General features: G+C 40.2%; 1 protein-coding gene across 2 annotated transcripts in view; it reads left to right on the top strand.

Annotated features, from left to right (window-relative positions):
* Positions 1-17,531, top strand: part of DDX31 (DEAD-box helicase 31) — a 78,370-nt gene that overhangs the window by 663 nt on the left and 60,176 nt on the right. For both annotated transcript variants that reach the window (XM_058524364.1, XM_058524366.1), the window contains exons 2-9: positions 4,615-4,868; positions 4,976-5,051; positions 6,012-6,055; positions 7,210-7,280; positions 8,256-8,320; positions 13,507-13,551; positions 15,357-15,398; positions 16,202-16,266. In XM_058524364.1, coding sequence (XP_058380347.1) covers positions 4,615-4,868; positions 4,976-5,051; positions 6,012-6,055; positions 7,210-7,280; positions 8,256-8,320; positions 13,507-13,551; positions 15,357-15,398; positions 16,202-16,266 — 662 coding nt within the window. The remainder of the gene's footprint in view (positions 1-4,614; positions 4,869-4,975; positions 5,052-6,011; positions 6,056-7,209; positions 7,281-8,255; positions 8,321-13,506; positions 13,552-15,356; positions 15,399-16,201; positions 16,267-17,531) is intronic.

Genomic DNA, 17,531 nt, shown 5'->3' with positions numbered 1-17,531 from the left:
TTGTTTCAGGAATGAGGACTGGAGATTAGAAATTTCAAGAGTTTTCAGAAACGAGATGGATTTTTATCCACGTGCGATGGAGGGGGAAAAGAAGATCCAGCTCATCAATGTAATCCCCTCACTAGGGAGGGGAAAGATGCCTTAAACTTAACCCCAGCCAGAGTTGAAAACTGGTTACTAGGATGGTTGACTTATCTCCTAGAAAAGAAGAGGGCTACAGGGCAGAAAGTCTGTTGTAAAATCACGTTACCTAAAAGACCAGGAAGGATACAATCTCGTGCCAACAAAAGTGTGTGTGTTTTCTCGAACAAGTAGCAGATAATTCCATTGAAAAGTCAGTTGCCAAAGTTCAGTTCTGTCCAACCGGTATGTTGAAGCTGAAATTCCTTGAGTTCATGTTAGCTCACACCAGCTAACACCCACTGTCTGGATTCTCTTTGGTGATTTTTTTTAGTGATAATCAAGCTTTAGGATTTAGAGGTTTTGGAGTAAGGAGTTTTCAGTTAGCCAATGGTGTAGCAGCATCTATACGGGAGGGGGAGGGGAAGTACAGAAGAGCCGTTGGGAGCATGGGATTCTGGGTTGGGCAGACCTGGCATTAGATGCCAGCCAGCCTTGCAACACTCTAGCTCTGTGACCTTGGGGAAGTTACTTCACGTCTCTGTTCCTCACTTTTCCTATCTATAAAGTGAGAACAATAATTTTTACTTCATATAAGGTTATTATGAGGATTAAATGAGACAATATACATAGAGACTATACATTTTCTGGCCCATAGAGGCACTTAATAAATGCCAATAATGAAAAATAAATAAAGGCATATTGGTTCCATTTTGGGTAATAGAATTGCTACATCAGGAGATCATTGGGGTTCTTGTGCGTGTACATGCTTAGTAACTAACACATAGGAAGTACTTACTAAAACTTTGTTGAATGAGTTGAATAAACAAACATAAGGTATCTGGTTTTGTAATTGCTTGAACCGCTGTGTCAAAAGAGTGTTAATTAGTGAGGTGATGACAAATGTCCACAGTGGCTTTGTCTGCATCTACATTTTTGTTTATGTCTTGAATGAGAATTAAGGATATGCTGATCAAATTTGCCAGTAGCCTGAACTTGGGATGGGTAGCTAATATGCGAGATTTGGAAAGACCTTGACAGCTTAAGTTACGATATATCTAACGCTATACAAAATATTTTCTTTCTAAAAATGTTTTCTGATTATTAAACTGATGCGCATTTATTTTAGGAAATTTGGAAAGTAGATTGAAAAAAACCCTGCCCATAATTGCCATACTCAGAGATAACTCTGGTTAACATTTTGGTGTATACTCTTCTAGAAAGCAATAACTTAAAACAAAATAGGGATCAAACTATGCATGATACTTTCTAACCAAACAGGATACAATTAATAAGTGATATTACAGCATTATGTCAGGAACCCGGGCTGTGGAATGAATGCCTGGGCAAAGCCCGGATCCCTCAGTGATCCTGGGACAGACACCTCACATCTCCGCCTCAGTGTTCTCATCTTAAAATGGGATAATACCAGTACTGTATTGATGAATGAGACACTTCATGTAAGTACTTAGCGTACCACCTGTTGTATAGTAACTATGTGTTTATCAGTGTGTTTATTAACATCAAAGATGTAGTGTCTAGGCTGTTAGGGCTAGATGGGCCCTCGAGGTCATCTGCCGTAATCTCCTCATTTTACAGGATCAGGAACAGACTTAGAAGTGACTTGCTTCATGTTGTGCAGCTAAATTTTGGTAGATCCAGGTATGTTCTTGCTCCTTTCTGCTCAGATGCACCTCACGAAGCATTTCTGCTTCCTTTTGTCCTCTCCCCTTGCTGCAGCCCATGATAGTCGTCATCTTTTGTGCTCCCATAACCCTTTGTACATACCTCTTTTATTGTACAAATAGAGGTTTGGATTTGTGGTTTTACACTTTTGTCTCTTCCACTAGTCTGTGACTGCCTCAAGGGCTAATCTTCCAGCTTTGTATGTTCAGAACCAAGCTACTTGACAGCTGCTAAGTGGTCAGTTTTTTATTTTCTATTTTTTTATTTTTTTTGTGAGGAAGATCGGCCCTGAGCTAACATCTGCCAATCCTCCTCTTTTTGCTGAGGAAGACTGGCTCTGGGCTAACATCCATGCCCATCCTCCTCCACTTTACATGGGACACCACCACCACAGCATGGCCCGACAAACGGTGCGTCGGTGCGCGCCCAGGACCCGAACTGGCGAACCCCGGGCCGCCACAGTGGAGCGCACGCACCCAACTGCTTGCGCTTGGCCCCAAGTGGTCAGTTTTTTAAATAAATATGTTATGGATACTGGGGGAAAAAAGCTAACAACTAGTAGAATAGTGTCCAGATTGTGGAAAGGGCTATTTGCATTGGGTGTCTTTCATTCATCTTACAAGTATTGATTGAGCACTTACTTTGTGCCGGACCCGGGACCATGCAGAGGATTCAGTGCTATGCAGGACAGACTCGTCCATTTCTTTATGGAGCTTACAATCTAATGGGGAAGACAGACACCACACAATGAATTTCATCCTGTGTTTGTTATTGTACTGAGTGCTACAGAGGAAAATGAGGGTGCCAGGAGAGCCAAGAACAGGAACCCTGTCTTGACTGGGTGGAGAGAGGATGTTAGGAAAGGCTCTTCTGAGGACCCAGTACACCTAGATCTCAAGGATGAGTATGAGTTAGCCAGCCGACGGGAGGGTTGGAGATGTGGGTGTGAGAATAGCATGTGGAAAGGCCCTGAGGAGGAAAGGATCATGGTACATTCTGGGAACAAAGGAAGACTAGGATGGCAGAGGGTACAGCTGAGACTGGTGAGATGGGCAGAGGCCAGATTCTAGAGGGCTTTGTAGATCATGTTACAGATTTTTGATTTTAGCCTAAGACCAATGGAAAGCCTGTCTAATATTGTGCTTAACTCTGAATACTTGCTTTCAGAGAGAAGTTGACATGGGAATAAAGGGTGATTAGGTTGATAAAGGATCTAAAGTTTGTGTCTTATTTGGAATATTTATTCCAAAAAAGAAGGAAAAAAGGAGTTAACGTGATGTATGAAGCAGTGTTAATGTACAAGAGGAAGTAAGCTTGTTCTGTGTTGCTGCAGAAAACAAAACCTCAGACTAGTAGGTAGATGAGTTCAAGGTGGCAGATCTTGCCTGAATGTCAGAATCAGCTTCCTAACCCCTAGCATTTGGTCTGCCCCGAGGGATGGAGGTAAGTGAGAGGGGGTATATAGGCAGAAACTGCAAGGCCACCTGTCAGGGAGCCTGTAATTGGAATTCCCCACGTGGTGGGAGTGGCCTTTTAGGCCTTTTGTGCTCTGAGAGTCTGTGATTCTGTAAATCATGTAAAATCTACACATTTCATTCCGCCTTGCAAATGATTCAACAGACATGAAACTTGACTTCATCTCTTTCTTTAATCTGAAAATTCATAAACTTGGGACTTTGTAAAAATAAATTTATAAAATGAAGTAGGCGAGTACTGCCTTTATTAATATTAAATATTTGAAATTGTGTTTATTGAATTGCTTAGTTATAGAAGTCCTTATGGTTGCCAGGAACAAAGAACTATTGTTAGGTTAGTCTGAAGCTGACCGTCATGGCTAAAGTGAGCTGATGTGTAAACGGAAGTCATCATTTCAAGCAAAGAGGAAAATAGACTATTCCACGAGGAACCAAAACTCCAGAATAACAAGCACTGGCTACCTGGGATGTTTATATACGTGTGTAAATTGGAAGAGAAGGCCAAAGAAAATGGAGGAATTGGATGTTTCTTCTGCTAGGGGAAGTCTGGACATCATGCATTTACCCACCTTAGTGTTATGGAAATAAGAAGCAACAGGCAAGAAAATATGTAGTGTTGTAGCCTGTAATCGACGATCAGATGGGGAAATGAAAGGCAAGGAAAGTTGGATATAATTGTGATAGAAGTGATGGATGGAGCAGAATTCTCATTTGGAATGGAAACGGCGAGTAGGAATTGTCTCCAAGCCACTGAATCTGGGGGAGCAGCTTGAGGGGAGAGAATGACAGCGATCCAAGCACTCTAGGGTAGAACAGTGATGAAGGTTTCTGCTTCCTGGGCATGAGCTGGGACGCAGCATCCCACTTGTAGTCACCAACGGCTTTGTTGATAGAGAGAAAATATTCATTTCCCCCCTCGCCGTTCTTCTCGTGTGAATAGATTCCTAGGGATGTCGATTGACTTAGTGTGCACACCTCACAAGGTAGCTAGGTTCTCTCTTCCCTTAAAACAGACTCCATTGGTTAACATTCAGCCTGAAAAATGTTTCTCTCTTCGTGATCCTCACCCGCATCTTGGTTGAGTTGACAGTTAAGATGGATGGTGAGGTCTAGTAGATGAATGAGCTGAGATTTTGTGGGGTTTTTTTTCCTTTTGGAAAAAAAGCTGAGTCAATGAATCTGATTGCAGACCCTAAACTGTTGCTTGACATATGGGGCATAATGATCTCTGCAGGGAGAGATGCAATTCTGTGGGCAGTCAGGCTTCACTCTGAGGTCTGTCTTCATGGACTAATGCATCTCTTGTTGCTCTCTCCTTCTGGGAACAATGCAGCAAGCAGAGGCCACCAAAAGAAAATACCAAGCGTCTGGTGAGGCTCCTCCAGCGAAACGGAGGAACGAGACATCATTTCTCCCAGCCAAGAAAACTGCTCAAGAAACTCAGAGGACTTTTAAGAGGAAGGCACAGAAAACGTTTTCTCCAAAGAAGTCTTTGGCCGGTGCAAGTGACAGAAACCAAGAGCAGAAACCGTGTGTTAAGACTTCATCATTGTTTAAAAACAACCCTGAAATTCCAGAACTCCACAGGTATGTCCAGGTGCAGATGCACTTCGGGAATAAAAGGAATTAAGTATATTCTGCCCTTTTCTTTGTTTATTGGAACTGATGCCTGGGTTTATTTTCATCATTTGCAGACCTGTAGTAAAGCAGGTGCAAGAAAAAGTGTTTACTTCAGATGCTTTTCATGAACTGGACCTCCACCCACATTTGGTAAGTATCTCTCAGTGTTTTATTCAGTGGATTTCTTGGTGTGTTCATTTATTCGGATTGTCTTTGGAATGATAGTTCTAGGAAGAAAAATCAAAGCATGGTTATTTCTGCTCCAGGTTACCTGAATGAGCTCAGATGGATGAGATATTCTTCTAGGACAATTCAAGTGAGCTTAGGTTACTGCTCACTGGCCTTACCCCCAACTCCACCCCCGCTTTCTTTTAAAGAACGAAAGATTTTTCCTCACCTAATTGAATTTAGGACTGGGACGCCACTTACTGGCCTTTAGGACAACCTCTACTTACTGGATAGTATGACATCAAGGCTGTTCTGGGTGGCAGATGTCACGGTGACCATAGGAGAGGGAACTGAGCTGGCATCTTGCTGTTAAGAGAAGTCTTTAGTTACAAAGAATTGAAGGAAGAAGGAGCTATTTTAACATGCGTTTTCTACAAACAAATGGATACTTTTTTTAAAAAAACCATGAATGAGTTTTCCAGAATTCTTTATGAGAAGGGAGAGAAAAAGGAGTCTGGATTTCCTTTGCTCACATGGTCACAGCTCGCCTCCTCCTTCAGGGTGGGTTAGATGACCTTGTTTTCTCCCCTACAGGGTGAGCAGAGTTTTCAGCCTTGGTTACCCTTTGTCATGGGGACTATCCTGTGCATTGTAGGATGTTGAGCAGCATCTTGTGCCTCTACTCACTTGATGCCGATAGCATCCCCTCCCCTAGTTGTACCAACTAAAAATTCTCCAGACGTTGCCACATGTCCGGGGAGGGGGGTGCAGAACCACCCTCAGTTGAGAACCGTTGAGCTGGAGGAACTTGATTTGATCATGGTCATCAGTTTTATCCTGGTATTTTCTCCTTTTTTGCATCCTTGTTTGCGTTAGATATATTTGTCCCCCAAAAATTGATAGTTGAAGAAAAATATTTGTTTTTTTTGTCTTCTCTTTTAGATTTCCACAATAAATACAGTCTTAAAAATGTCTAGTATGACCAGGTAAGAGTTCCAGGCCAGTCTTGATTTTCCTAAGACTTAATAGGGTATAACCAGATGAAATCTGAATTGTCTCTGGAGGACAGAGCAAATTTGTGTCTTGGCATTAGAGAACTATACCAGATTATTGACCATCAAGGCCTTTACCTGTCACTTAGCCACTTGGTTTCCCTACCTGTTAAATGGAGAGACTGGGTGTCCATCCAGTTCTGCTCTCAGCTCTAAATTATAGGAAATCTCTGGTCCAGAAGATGGTCTGCATAAGATCCCACTCTTGTCCATGTTTCCCTGAAAACAATTTGTCTAAAATATAGAATTTATCATGTCACTTCTTAGTAGTAAGAATTAGAGTTAACCAAAAAGACAAGAGTAAATATTTAATTGGATATAATGGGATACTGAAAAAATTTTTTAGAGTGTTTGTTAATAGTGATGACTCCTGGAATACAGACTAGAGTAGTAAAAGACGTGGCGCACAGATAGACTTCCTCTCTTTGAGTATGCACGCTTCTGTACGTTAATAATAATCAGGTTTTACTTGTAAGTAAAAATTAGCGAGAATATTAGGAGGCCCCTAACCAATTTTTTTTTGTTCAGTTTTATCAAGCAAATTTAAATGATTTCTGTACCCTTTTTGTTGTTTGTTTTTAAATACATGTGTAGACACACATCTTAGTGTGTGTGAAGCAGTCAGGTCTTGGTTCTCTGGAGAGTGGACAGCAGTTCCTGGCTCTCTGGATGGCTCACACGCTTCCTTTCACGCTTCTGCCTGGGAATCTTCCCAGAATGTTTCATTGTGTTTCATGTTCCCTGTTAGAGAAGGCGAGAGTGTGTGAGGTATGCTTTTATGGTAGCTCCAGGTTGTCAACATGCTGTCCCATTTTTCTTTTTAATTAGCCTAGTAGAATCGCCAGTCTGAGGCTTGCCTCAACATTTTCAGCTAAGTTCCAGAAATTTAACTGAGGTTTTATTCTTCTGATCATCATAAGTTTCTCAGCACCTGCATTTGAATGTTTGGGTAACTTCTAAGGTGGCAGTTGATAGACAAATCAAAGCATGGGGCAATTGCATTTTGTGTATTCTGCATCTCTGCCTGTAAACATAAGTGGGTAATATGTTATAGATAAGCACATGTTCTTTCTTTTGGGTGGCCCAAGTGTTCAGAAGCAAAGCATTCCTGTGTTGCTGGAAGGCAGAGATGCTCTTGTGAGATCCCAGACGGGTTCAGGTCAGTCGTCATTTAATTTCGCCCTTTGTCCCCTGGTAGCCAGGCCATGGTCACGTAGAAGGTTCTGTAGTAAGATGTCTGTGGTGGTGGCTGCTTTGTTTCGTTTGGGGGAGGGAGGCCATGCTTGCTTTTGATTAGAGCACTGAATTTGTTCACATAGTGAAAGGAAGGGGAAGTTTGATGGAACCATGATCAGGAATGATCAGGATGTAGTCAAGTTCTGCTGTCATTCCTCAGAGCCTATTTCAGGGCTTCGCCACGTCCCACAGTCTGTGGCCAGAGCTGCCCATCCTCACTCCAGTGGGGGTGAGTATTTTCTTCTAGTACTAAAACACAGTTCTGGCATGAGCACACTGATTGGGTGCCAGTCATTTTGCTCAAACGTGGAACACAGTTTTTGAGTGTTCCAGAACTGTCTGGACTTGTTCTTCTGACCCTCTTGTGCCCTTGATGGCAGGTCAGCTATTCTCTGCTCCCCCCAGCCCAGCCAGCATGCAGATGGGTGGAAACCCAAAGCTTTTGCCATCCTTTGGTTTCCCCTTGGTCTTTAGAGGCTAGCTCTGGGATTCAGGCTGGCTCCTAATCACATCAGCCCTGCAGAGGACATTCACTTGACCACTGAAGCTTATTTGAGAGGTTAAGGACCACTTCAAAGAAGTTTTCTAGCTTCTAGGAACAATTATCAAGTTGAGCTTTTGTGTAACTTGGGAAATGTATCATGGTCTCCCTTGTTAGATGGCTAAAGGAGCTGAAGCTTCAGGGTGTTATAGAAGTACAGAATTTACAAAGCAGAGTTAGGGGCTGTGGCAGACAGGTGAATTCAGTTTTCACCTCTCTTAGATGTATGACATGCACTTTCCTTTCCCCTGAATTTAGTACTACCCAAAGAGAGCAGAGCCTGTTTCCTTTGCTGTCTTTGCTTTTCTTACGTGTACAGGGTCTGTGATTGTAATTGGTTTTCTCCTTTCTTAAAAGGTAAAACTCTTGCTTATTGCATCCCTGTGGTCCAGTCCCTTCAAGCAATGAAATCAAAAATACAGGTGAGTGTAAAATGTGTTTGTTGTTATTGTATGTAGTGCGTAAGAAACCATCAAACTGAACTTCACAAAGCAGTAATATTGGGACCAAAAGAATCTGTTTTCACTTAGCATTGTTTTCGTAGCTAGTGCTTGGACCAAAGGGGTCAAAATTGGGTTCCTTGGGTTCCCTAGGAGGCCAGTTAACTACCATGTTCCATAGGCATAGGCATCATCTCAAAACTCAGCCCCAAACCCCACAAATACAGCCCTGGGTGGTCTCAGTGGAGAGGAAATGGCTAGATGAGAAATAGGAAGTGAGCTGGGTTCACAAACAGATGAGAAGAGCTAATTGGTTGCTTTCTTTCTCAGTTTGGACATCTGAATTAGACATGTATCAAGCTTACCTGATGTTTCAGTGGCTAAGTAAGTAATGATACTATTGAATTATAGTCCATAGACTAAAGTATCCATGAGTCCAAACGATACATATAAATTATTGAATAAAGAAATAAATGGGGAAGGAAAAGCCCTTCCTTATAGTAGATTCCAATGAATAAATGTAGAAGAAGTGATAGAAATAGAGCATCATCATTTGGCAGATGCCACACTAATATTATTTCAGGCAAGAATCATCATAGATGCTAAAATGAGTGGATGAAAGTGTGATGAAAAATAGGATATTTACTTTGTCTCAAAGTATCTGCCCACAGATAACTTGTTTTTTTTGTTTGTTTGGAAGATCAGCCCTGAGCTAACATCCATGCCAATCCTCCTCTTTTTGCTGAGGAAGACTGACTGGTCCTGAGCTAACATCTATTGCCAGTCCTCCCCTTTTTCTACCTTTTTCTCCCCAAAGCCCCAGTAGATAGTTGTATGTCATAGTTGCACATCCTTCTAGTTGCTGTACGTGGGACGCCGCCTCAGCATGGCTGGAGAAGTGGTGCGTCGGTGTGCACCTGGATCTGAACCCGGGCCGCCAGCAGCGGAGTGCGGGCACTTAACTGCTAAGCCACGGGGCCGGCCTCCCCACAGATACTTCTTAATCACAAAGGAGAAAACAGTAACTTGACAGTGGGGAAGCCTGGCTGTCACCACTTTAATGAAGTGATCAGAGTTGGCATCACCAGTGCTGAGATATGTCAACCTCCTGTGCCTTCTTCCAGGTGCGCGGAGGATGTAACAGCACTTTGTGGTTTTCTTGCCCAAAATGCATAACCCCAATTTAATCATAAGCAAATGTCAGACAAACCCAAATCCAGGGCCATTCTACAAAGCAGCTGGCCAGTACTCTTCAAAAGTATTAAGGTCGCAAAAGACAAAGAAATACTAAAGCTGTACCCTAGGTTAAAAGAGACGAAGGAGATATGAAAGCTAAATGCAGTCTGCGGTCCTGAATCGGATCCTAGTCTGGAAGAAAGACATTCATAGTTCAGTTAATGGAATCTGAATAAGGTCTGTAGATTAATAGTATTGCATCAATGTTGATTTACTGGTTTTGGTCTCTATACTGTGATTTTGAAAATCGATAATGTAGGGAAGCTGGGAGAAGGGTATAAGGGCATTCTTTGTACTATTTGTGTGATTTTTTTGTAAATCTAAAATTATTTCAAAATGAGTGAGTTAGAAAATTTTTAAATCATTAAAAAAGAAAACCTACACAATCATCCAAATGATGGAACTTTATATAGCCATTAAAAGTAATATTGATTTCAATTACTATTTGTGAACTTAACAAGTTCATGTTAATTGAAAAAAGGCAGGTTACAAAACAGTATGTATAGTGTGACTCACATTTCATAAATAATAACCTATGTATATATGTATGCATAAAAAGACAAAGATACTTAAACTGTTAGTCTTGGTTTTCTCTGAGGAAGATAAGAGAATTTTATTGCCTAAAGGTGGCTGATTTTTTTCTTCCCGTTGGGCGCTTTACAGTGAGATAATTCCTATAAAGGGCTTAGCGTTGTACCTGATACATAGAGAAGAATAGATGTAAATTATCACAATAATGTAGTAAAGTCTCATCCATTGATAAACTCTAGGAGAACTTCTTGCTAGTAGAGGGTTTTTTCTTCGTACAAAGTTAGCGAGTTTGGGAATATTTGAGCTAGAACGGGTTCTGCAGCTCTAGCCCAACTGTCTCATTTCATAGGTCTGTGAACCGAGGACAAGAGAGAGATTAGATTACATTCCTAAGGTAGACACTGTGGTGGGCAGCTCTGCTCAGATCTGGATCTGAGTGACTTTAGGCAGATCATTTCATCTGTCTGTGCCTTCATCTGTGGCGTGGGGATGAAGCAGTGCTTAGCTCCCAGAGTTTCAATGAGGATTAAGTAAGTTAATGCAATGGAGGGTTGAGAACTGGTATCTAGTAATGGTACCTGCTCAGGAAGTGTTCACCATCGTCATTGGTCCTGTGGCGACTCTGAAGGGCAGTGATTTGATTTGCTTATATTCAGAACCATTAGCAAGCCATGTAGTTGTTTTTATTTGTTCAAATATTTTTTAATATCAATAACCGCTCATTCTATTGAAGACTGAAATATGCTGTAGAAGAATTTTCCAAGCCCAAATTTAATTCACTTATTTCAAGTAATATTCAGTATAGACCCTTGGAGTTCATTGTAAAATGATTTGACCTGTAAAAAACGTGTCTGGAGGGAGCAGCAGATTCAAGGCACCCAACAGAGTCTTAAATTACTCTGGTGATGGAATGAGAATGGACTGCTTTTTTGTGTTTTCACTCTTTCCGTTATTTTGGCTCTGATTTTTTTAACATCACATCCATCCTTCACTCACTTCTGCCCTGCGAGGAATTGATTTTTCTTTCTTCTTCTCTGTGTAGTAACACCTTTTGAAATGTCAGAATCTCCTACCGTCACACTGTGGCACATTGATACCGTTGTACTAACATGTTTACCGTTCCTCGCCTGGGCTGCAGCGCAGTCTCACCAAGTTGATGTTGAGTACAGACAGCTCTAGTTTGAATTCCAAATCCTTTTCTCCTTGTGGGTAAATGTTTCCTATGCAAAACATGAAAACCACACCTGTAATTGAATTTGCTGCTAAATCTGCACTTAGCTTCTGCACTAACATTGTTTTGATTCATTCACTAAATGTCTGTGAGCACTTTTGAGGTGCAAGGGACCTTTGACTTCGGGGCCTTTATCTGATTATTTTGTTTTCTTTTGTTATTATTACTATTGTTTTTAGATATAATGTACATATTTTAAAAATTTAGAGTATCAACAAATGTATAGTGAAAAGTCATTCTACTCCCCCTTCCGCTGGGGGGCACCGTTCTCCTCTCAGGATGTAGTGGTCCTGACCACCAGTCTCTGTATCCTCACAGGGATAGTCTTTGTGTATAAAGCAGATATGAGTATACATAGTTCCCCTTCCCCCTTTAATTGAAGTTTTTATTTGTTTGATACACAAATGGTTACCTGTTATACATGATGTTGTCTGCCTTGCTTTTGTTTACTTAATATGTTTTGGGGATGGTTTCTTGTCAGTACCATGTTGATCTGCCTTGTTTTTTTAATGACTGCCTAGTATTCTACTGTATGTGTGTACCATAAATTATTGAATCATTCCCTCATTGGTGGAATTTACATTATGTTCAATATTTTGCTGCAAACAAGGCTATTATAAATATTCTACATTCTGTAAAATATTTTCTGACTTCTTTATGCACATGTATGAGTATATCTTTTAGAGAAATTCTTATAAGTGGAATTTACATTTTTATTTGGGAGATAATGCAGAAATTGACCTTTAAAGGAGTCACACCGATTTGCACTCCCACCAGTGGTGTACAAGAGTTCTTGTTTGCTTGTGCTCTTATCAACACTATCAGCTGTTTTATTTTTGCTCATTTGACAGGGGAAAATACTATATTATAGTTTCAATTTGAATTTCTCTTAAGAGTAAAGTTGAACATCTTTTCATATATATATAAAAGCTGTATTTTGAATTCCTATGTACATAAATTAGCTGTTTATATCCTTCTCTGTTTGTCTCTTTGAGTTGCTGATCTTTCTTATTTTTAATTGAATTATAGACCTTCTTTTTAAGCTGAGGAAATTGGCCTTCTCTTGTGTGTGGCATATTTTTTTCCCACCTTGTCATTTGACTCTTGATTTTATTTAGGTTATTTTTACGTTCTGAAATTTTAAATTTTTATGTAATAAAATTTATCAGTGTTTCATAGTTTTTGAGTTTTATGTCATCTATAAAAAGGTCAACTTAATTCCAATCTTATTTTTCTAACTTAATTTTTTTCTAGGAGGACTTTTGAATAATCCATCTTTTCCTACTGATGTAAAATGCCCCTTATTGCCTAAATTTCTATATGTATTTGATTCTATTCTTGACTCTATTTGCTATTATTATTTCCATGTGCCAGTATCAGTTTTTTAAAACTACTATAGATTTAAATTGTTTTAACATCTGATGCTATTCAGATATGTCTTGGTTATTCTTGCGCATTAATTTTTCCATGTGAACTTTGAAATTAGCTTGTCTGGTTACATATATTATTTTATATATGCATATATATATACACATATATGCATATTCATGGCATTTTTCTTAGAACTGCATTACATTTATGGATTTATTTAGGGAGAATTAACTTATTTATAATATCGAGTCTTCTTATCCAAGAACAGGATACATCTTTCCATTTATTCAAATTTTATTTTATGCCCCTCAGAAGTATTTTTTAATTTTCATTATATAGATTTTGTCCATGTTTTGTTAAGCTTATTCTTTTTATCTTTTTGATTGCTATTGTAAGTGTGATTTTTTCCCCCTTCGTTGTATTTTCTAACTTTCTGTGTTGGAAGGCTATTGATTTTTATATGTTAATTTTGCATTCAGCTAGTTGACTGAGTTGTCTTCTTTGTAATAGATTTTCAAGTGATTTTCTTAAGATGTTTTTTTAGGATGAAGTATCATCTGCCAATACAATTTTTCCTCCTACTTTCCAGATATATACATATTTCTCTTGTCTGATTGCATAGGCCAGAAACTCTAGAACAGTGTTCCATAAGAATGAAAGTAGAGGGCAGTCTTGTCTCTTTCTTTAATGAGACTGCTTCTGATGTTTTACGAATGGCCACCCTTAAGTTCTGTCCGTCTGGACTTGTGTAACCTTCGTTCATTCGACTCATGGCGTTTCTTTCCTTCCATGTTCACAGCGCAGTGACGGCCCCTATGCTCTAGTACTCGTGCCAACGAGAGAGGTAAGTGGTCTCACTTTTGGGATGAGTCTTAAGCAAGTATTTTCAGTGACATTCTGTTGAATATAAAAGTGGTTTTAGGGGCCGGCCCAGTGGCGCAAGCGGTTAGGTGCACGTGCTCTGCTGTGGCGGCCTGGGGTTTGCCAGTTTGGATCTCGGGCACACACCAACGCTCCACTTGTTAAGCCATGCTGTGGCGGCATCCCCTATAAAGTAGAGGAAGATGGGCATGGATGTTAGCCCAGGGCCAGTCTTCCTCAGCAAAAAAGAGGAGGATTGGCGTTGGATGTTAGCTCAGGGCTGGTCCTCCTCAAAAAAAAAAGAAAAAATGATTTTACCATTTTCCTCCCTAATGCACAAACCACTGCACCCTTTCCTTTGCCTGGGATCCATCCTTCTAGTCCCTGAAAGAAGAAAAATTCAACTACTCTTTGAAAATCATAAGTATGGAAAAGCATTTCCCTATTATCTAAAAACTAATGACTCTATAAATTTCTGTCCCTTTAAAAGGAATTAAAATAATCACATTTTTGTACGTTTTTTACAACTTAATTCAAAAATAAGAGCAATCAGCCCTAAAAATGAATTTTTATTTTTTTTAAGAAGCCACTATACCAAAAATTTTACTTGTTTCTGAAAATTAAGCTTCTTGATATTTTTCTTCTTTCTTGGTGGAAATCTCTCCTGTTTGACTTATTTTATTTGCCTACAGAGGCAATTTCAGATTAGGGTATCTGTTTTCTATATCAAATGCTAATCACTTCCTTGTAGAGAATTGATCATGGAGATGGAGGTTTCAGCTCAGCCTCTTAAACAGCCTGCAGTGCCCGTCTCAGCACAATCCAGTGAAGGAGGAGGCCTGAAGCTGTTTAAATTTTTACAGCAGCAAACTTGCTTCTTCTCTAGGATGTTTCATGAATACTCAACATGTGGAAACTATACATATCCTTGGATAAGGAGATTGTGTCGAGGCTTTTTTGATGGTTGTTAATGGTTATAACCTACATTAGTTTTCACTTTCTCTAGTTTCCACTGGGCTTGTTGGTTTATTTTTTCTTTAATAAACTTGGGGAATAAGCGTCTCTCAGTCTTCAGCTACTGTTCTTCCCTGGCATACTTTTAGGGTACAGTCATATCACCTTTATAATTTTATTTATTTATTTTTTTTCCCACAAAGCCCCAGTAGATAGTTGTATGTCAGAGCTGCACATCCTTCTAGTTGCTGTATGTGGGACATGGCCTCAGCATGGCCTGACAAGCGGTGCGTCGGTGTGCGCCCGGGATCCGAACCCAGGCCACCAGCAGCGGAGCGCGCGCACTTAACCGCTAAGCCGCGGGGCCGGCCCAGTCATATCACCTTTAAAGCAAAGTTCCTGAAGGCTAGCCTGTTGCATCTTTGTTCTGATTTACGTCTTTATGCGTATTATCTTCTTTCTCTTTCTAAAGAGAGCCAAATTCAGGTCGACTCTGTTTCGTTTTCCTCCATCCTTGTGCACCATAGACTAGTACTTCTCTTTGTGGCACTCTGGGAATTTGAGCCAGCAGAGGGAGCACAAAACACTATTTTTGTATACATCCAAGAAATAGATGTGATGTCTCTACCCACATGCTCCAAACTGACAGGTTTCAGAATTGGTCTAAGGATAAGATGTATTTCTGAATAGCTTCTGTGTATAAGATTTGTTTTTTCTTAAATCTTAACTTGAGGTCCAAGTTTGGATCCTAATCACTTTATATTGTCTACATTTTAAAAATACAGGGGGGAGAAAGGACCTTGGTCGTTATCTCTAACTTTTTAATATTTACAGCTGGCTCTACAAAGCTTTGACACTGTCCAGAAACTCCTTAAGGTAAGATGAGCCGTGAGTTCAGTTTTATCCTTTTTTTCCTGACTTTTTAAGGAACGAGAAATGTACCACAGTCTTTTGTTTATTTTCAAAGAGCTAGGAATTACTCTGATTTCCCTCTGTTCCTTGGATGTGTCTGTTCTTCTCAGGTACAATTTGTAGGTTTTTACTGATCTAAAACTTACTAACTGCTGATTTCCAGCTTGGCTAGATTACTAGTGTTTCCTGGTGCTTAAAGTCCTATAATCTGTTCCTCATTGTCACTAGCCAGCCGCATACAGAGATTCACAGGTGCATCTTAAGGTGATCCACTGGAAAGCAACTTACAAAGCTCAGGGTTTGTTTAAGGAAGAAAAGAGAGAAGGCTTCAGAGCCAAAGCCTGCCAACCCAGCAAATTATATCGAGAATTGATCTATTTTTTCTTTTATTGGGGTGGGGAGTAAGGAAGGATTGTGCTTGGGTTTTATCTTAACCAAAAAAAACCTAGGCGATAGACTTACTAAAATGTGTTTTCAGTTCACGCTCCTTGGGGAAAGGCAGAGAAGCTACCAGAACCATTTAAAAAGCTCACATTTCTCTCTTACAATGTTGGAAGCTGGGTTATATAGCTATAGTTTAAGTTACAGCTGATGGTAACCCTGAGTGTGGCAATGCCTGGGAATTGTGTCTACACAGTGACGCCTCATGCAATGAGAAGCCCGAGTCCTCTCTCCCGACTTGTTTAAAGAAAAGGAATTTAGAATCATTCTCTGTGTTTTCAGTAAAGGGAGCTTTGCATTGATTTTGGTCTGATGTCTTTCTGTAGCCGTTTACCTGGATTGTGCCCGGAGTGTTAATGGGAGGAGAGAAGAGAAAATCAGAAAAAGCCAGGTAGGGGGAGGTTGGCTTGTTGTTAATTCCTTTTTGAATCTGTCTTTTGTGCCTTCCTATTCAGTAAAACCTGGAGAGAGCCTTGTTTCAGACTGTGCCTCCTAGTCCCAGTGCAAAGGGACAGATTGAGTCAGCAGGGAGTGGTCACCTCTAGACGGTGCTCTCTTTATCTTTCAAAATATTGATGAACCTACAAAGAGATTCCCTTCTGATGTGGTCAGTAACAGTGCTCATTACCTTCTAACTCCCATCCCCCAGTACCCTGCAGTCCCCCTTGCTTAGTCTACATCCCCCTTGGTGACTCCCTTTTTGTGCACATTGGGAGTTTGGGGTTTTGTTGTTTGGTTTTACAAAAAAACAAGATCATAAACTTACATAATGCTTTGTACTTTGCTTTTCACACCCAAATACATTGATTCCTAATTCTCTATTAGAACTGGTAATGGGTGTCAGTAGAAAATTGTTGCAGCAAGTAAATCCCAAATTGTCTGCATTTTTTTAAAGACATTTTTATTGTATTGTAGCTTAATGCTTAGTAGTAATAGCCAACTGTATGTGTAGTCTATAACTGAGGAGTAAATATTAAACTTGAAACCTATAAGTGTTGGTTGGGATTAGATTCAGTGTAAAAAACAACAACATATAGCAGTGGCACAAACAATATGAAGTTTTATTTTTCTTTCACAATTAAGAAGCCTGACGGTGGCCCAGTCAGCTGGCATGCTGCTCCAGTGCCAGTACCCAGGCTCCTTCTGTCTTTTTGCACCACTAAATGAGGCTTCCATTTTCAAGATTACTTCATAGTATTAGATAGTTGCTGGAGGTCCAGCCATTACATCTAGTTTCCTGTCAGCAGGAACAAAGATAATCATACCTCCTTCCTCTAAAGGTACTTGTGGCATTTGCATATTCCCTTTATCTTTTTATCCTATTGCTTGAACATAGGCACATGACCATACTTAACTGCAAGGGAAGCTGGAAAATATACTCAGCTAAAGGTTGGAGGCTTTTATTACTGTGGAATAATGAGATAAAGGATGTTTGGGTGTGAAAAATTAGATTTATTCTACCTAGTCTAGGGGGCAAAGTTAGGCCCATTGTATGGAAGTTACAAAAAGGATTCAATATAAGAAAAAAGGCTGTAGTCATTAGAGCACGTTAGGCATGGGGTAACTCATTGGCGTAAGAGATTCCCTGGCACAGAAGCCTTCAAGAACAGGCCAGGTGACCATCTGGAATGTTCTAGAAAGGATCTGTGGCTCAGA

Source organism: Diceros bicornis, chromosome 28, assembly GCF_020826845.1.
Source record: "Diceros bicornis minor isolate mBicDic1 chromosome 28, mDicBic1.mat.cur, whole genome shotgun sequence".
In the NCBI taxonomy this organism is placed as follows: domain Eukaryota; kingdom Metazoa; phylum Chordata; class Mammalia; order Perissodactyla; family Rhinocerotidae; genus Diceros; species Diceros bicornis.
The sequence above is the reverse complement of the archived record's forward strand: the minus strand, read 5'-3'. Positions and strand labels throughout refer to the sequence as shown.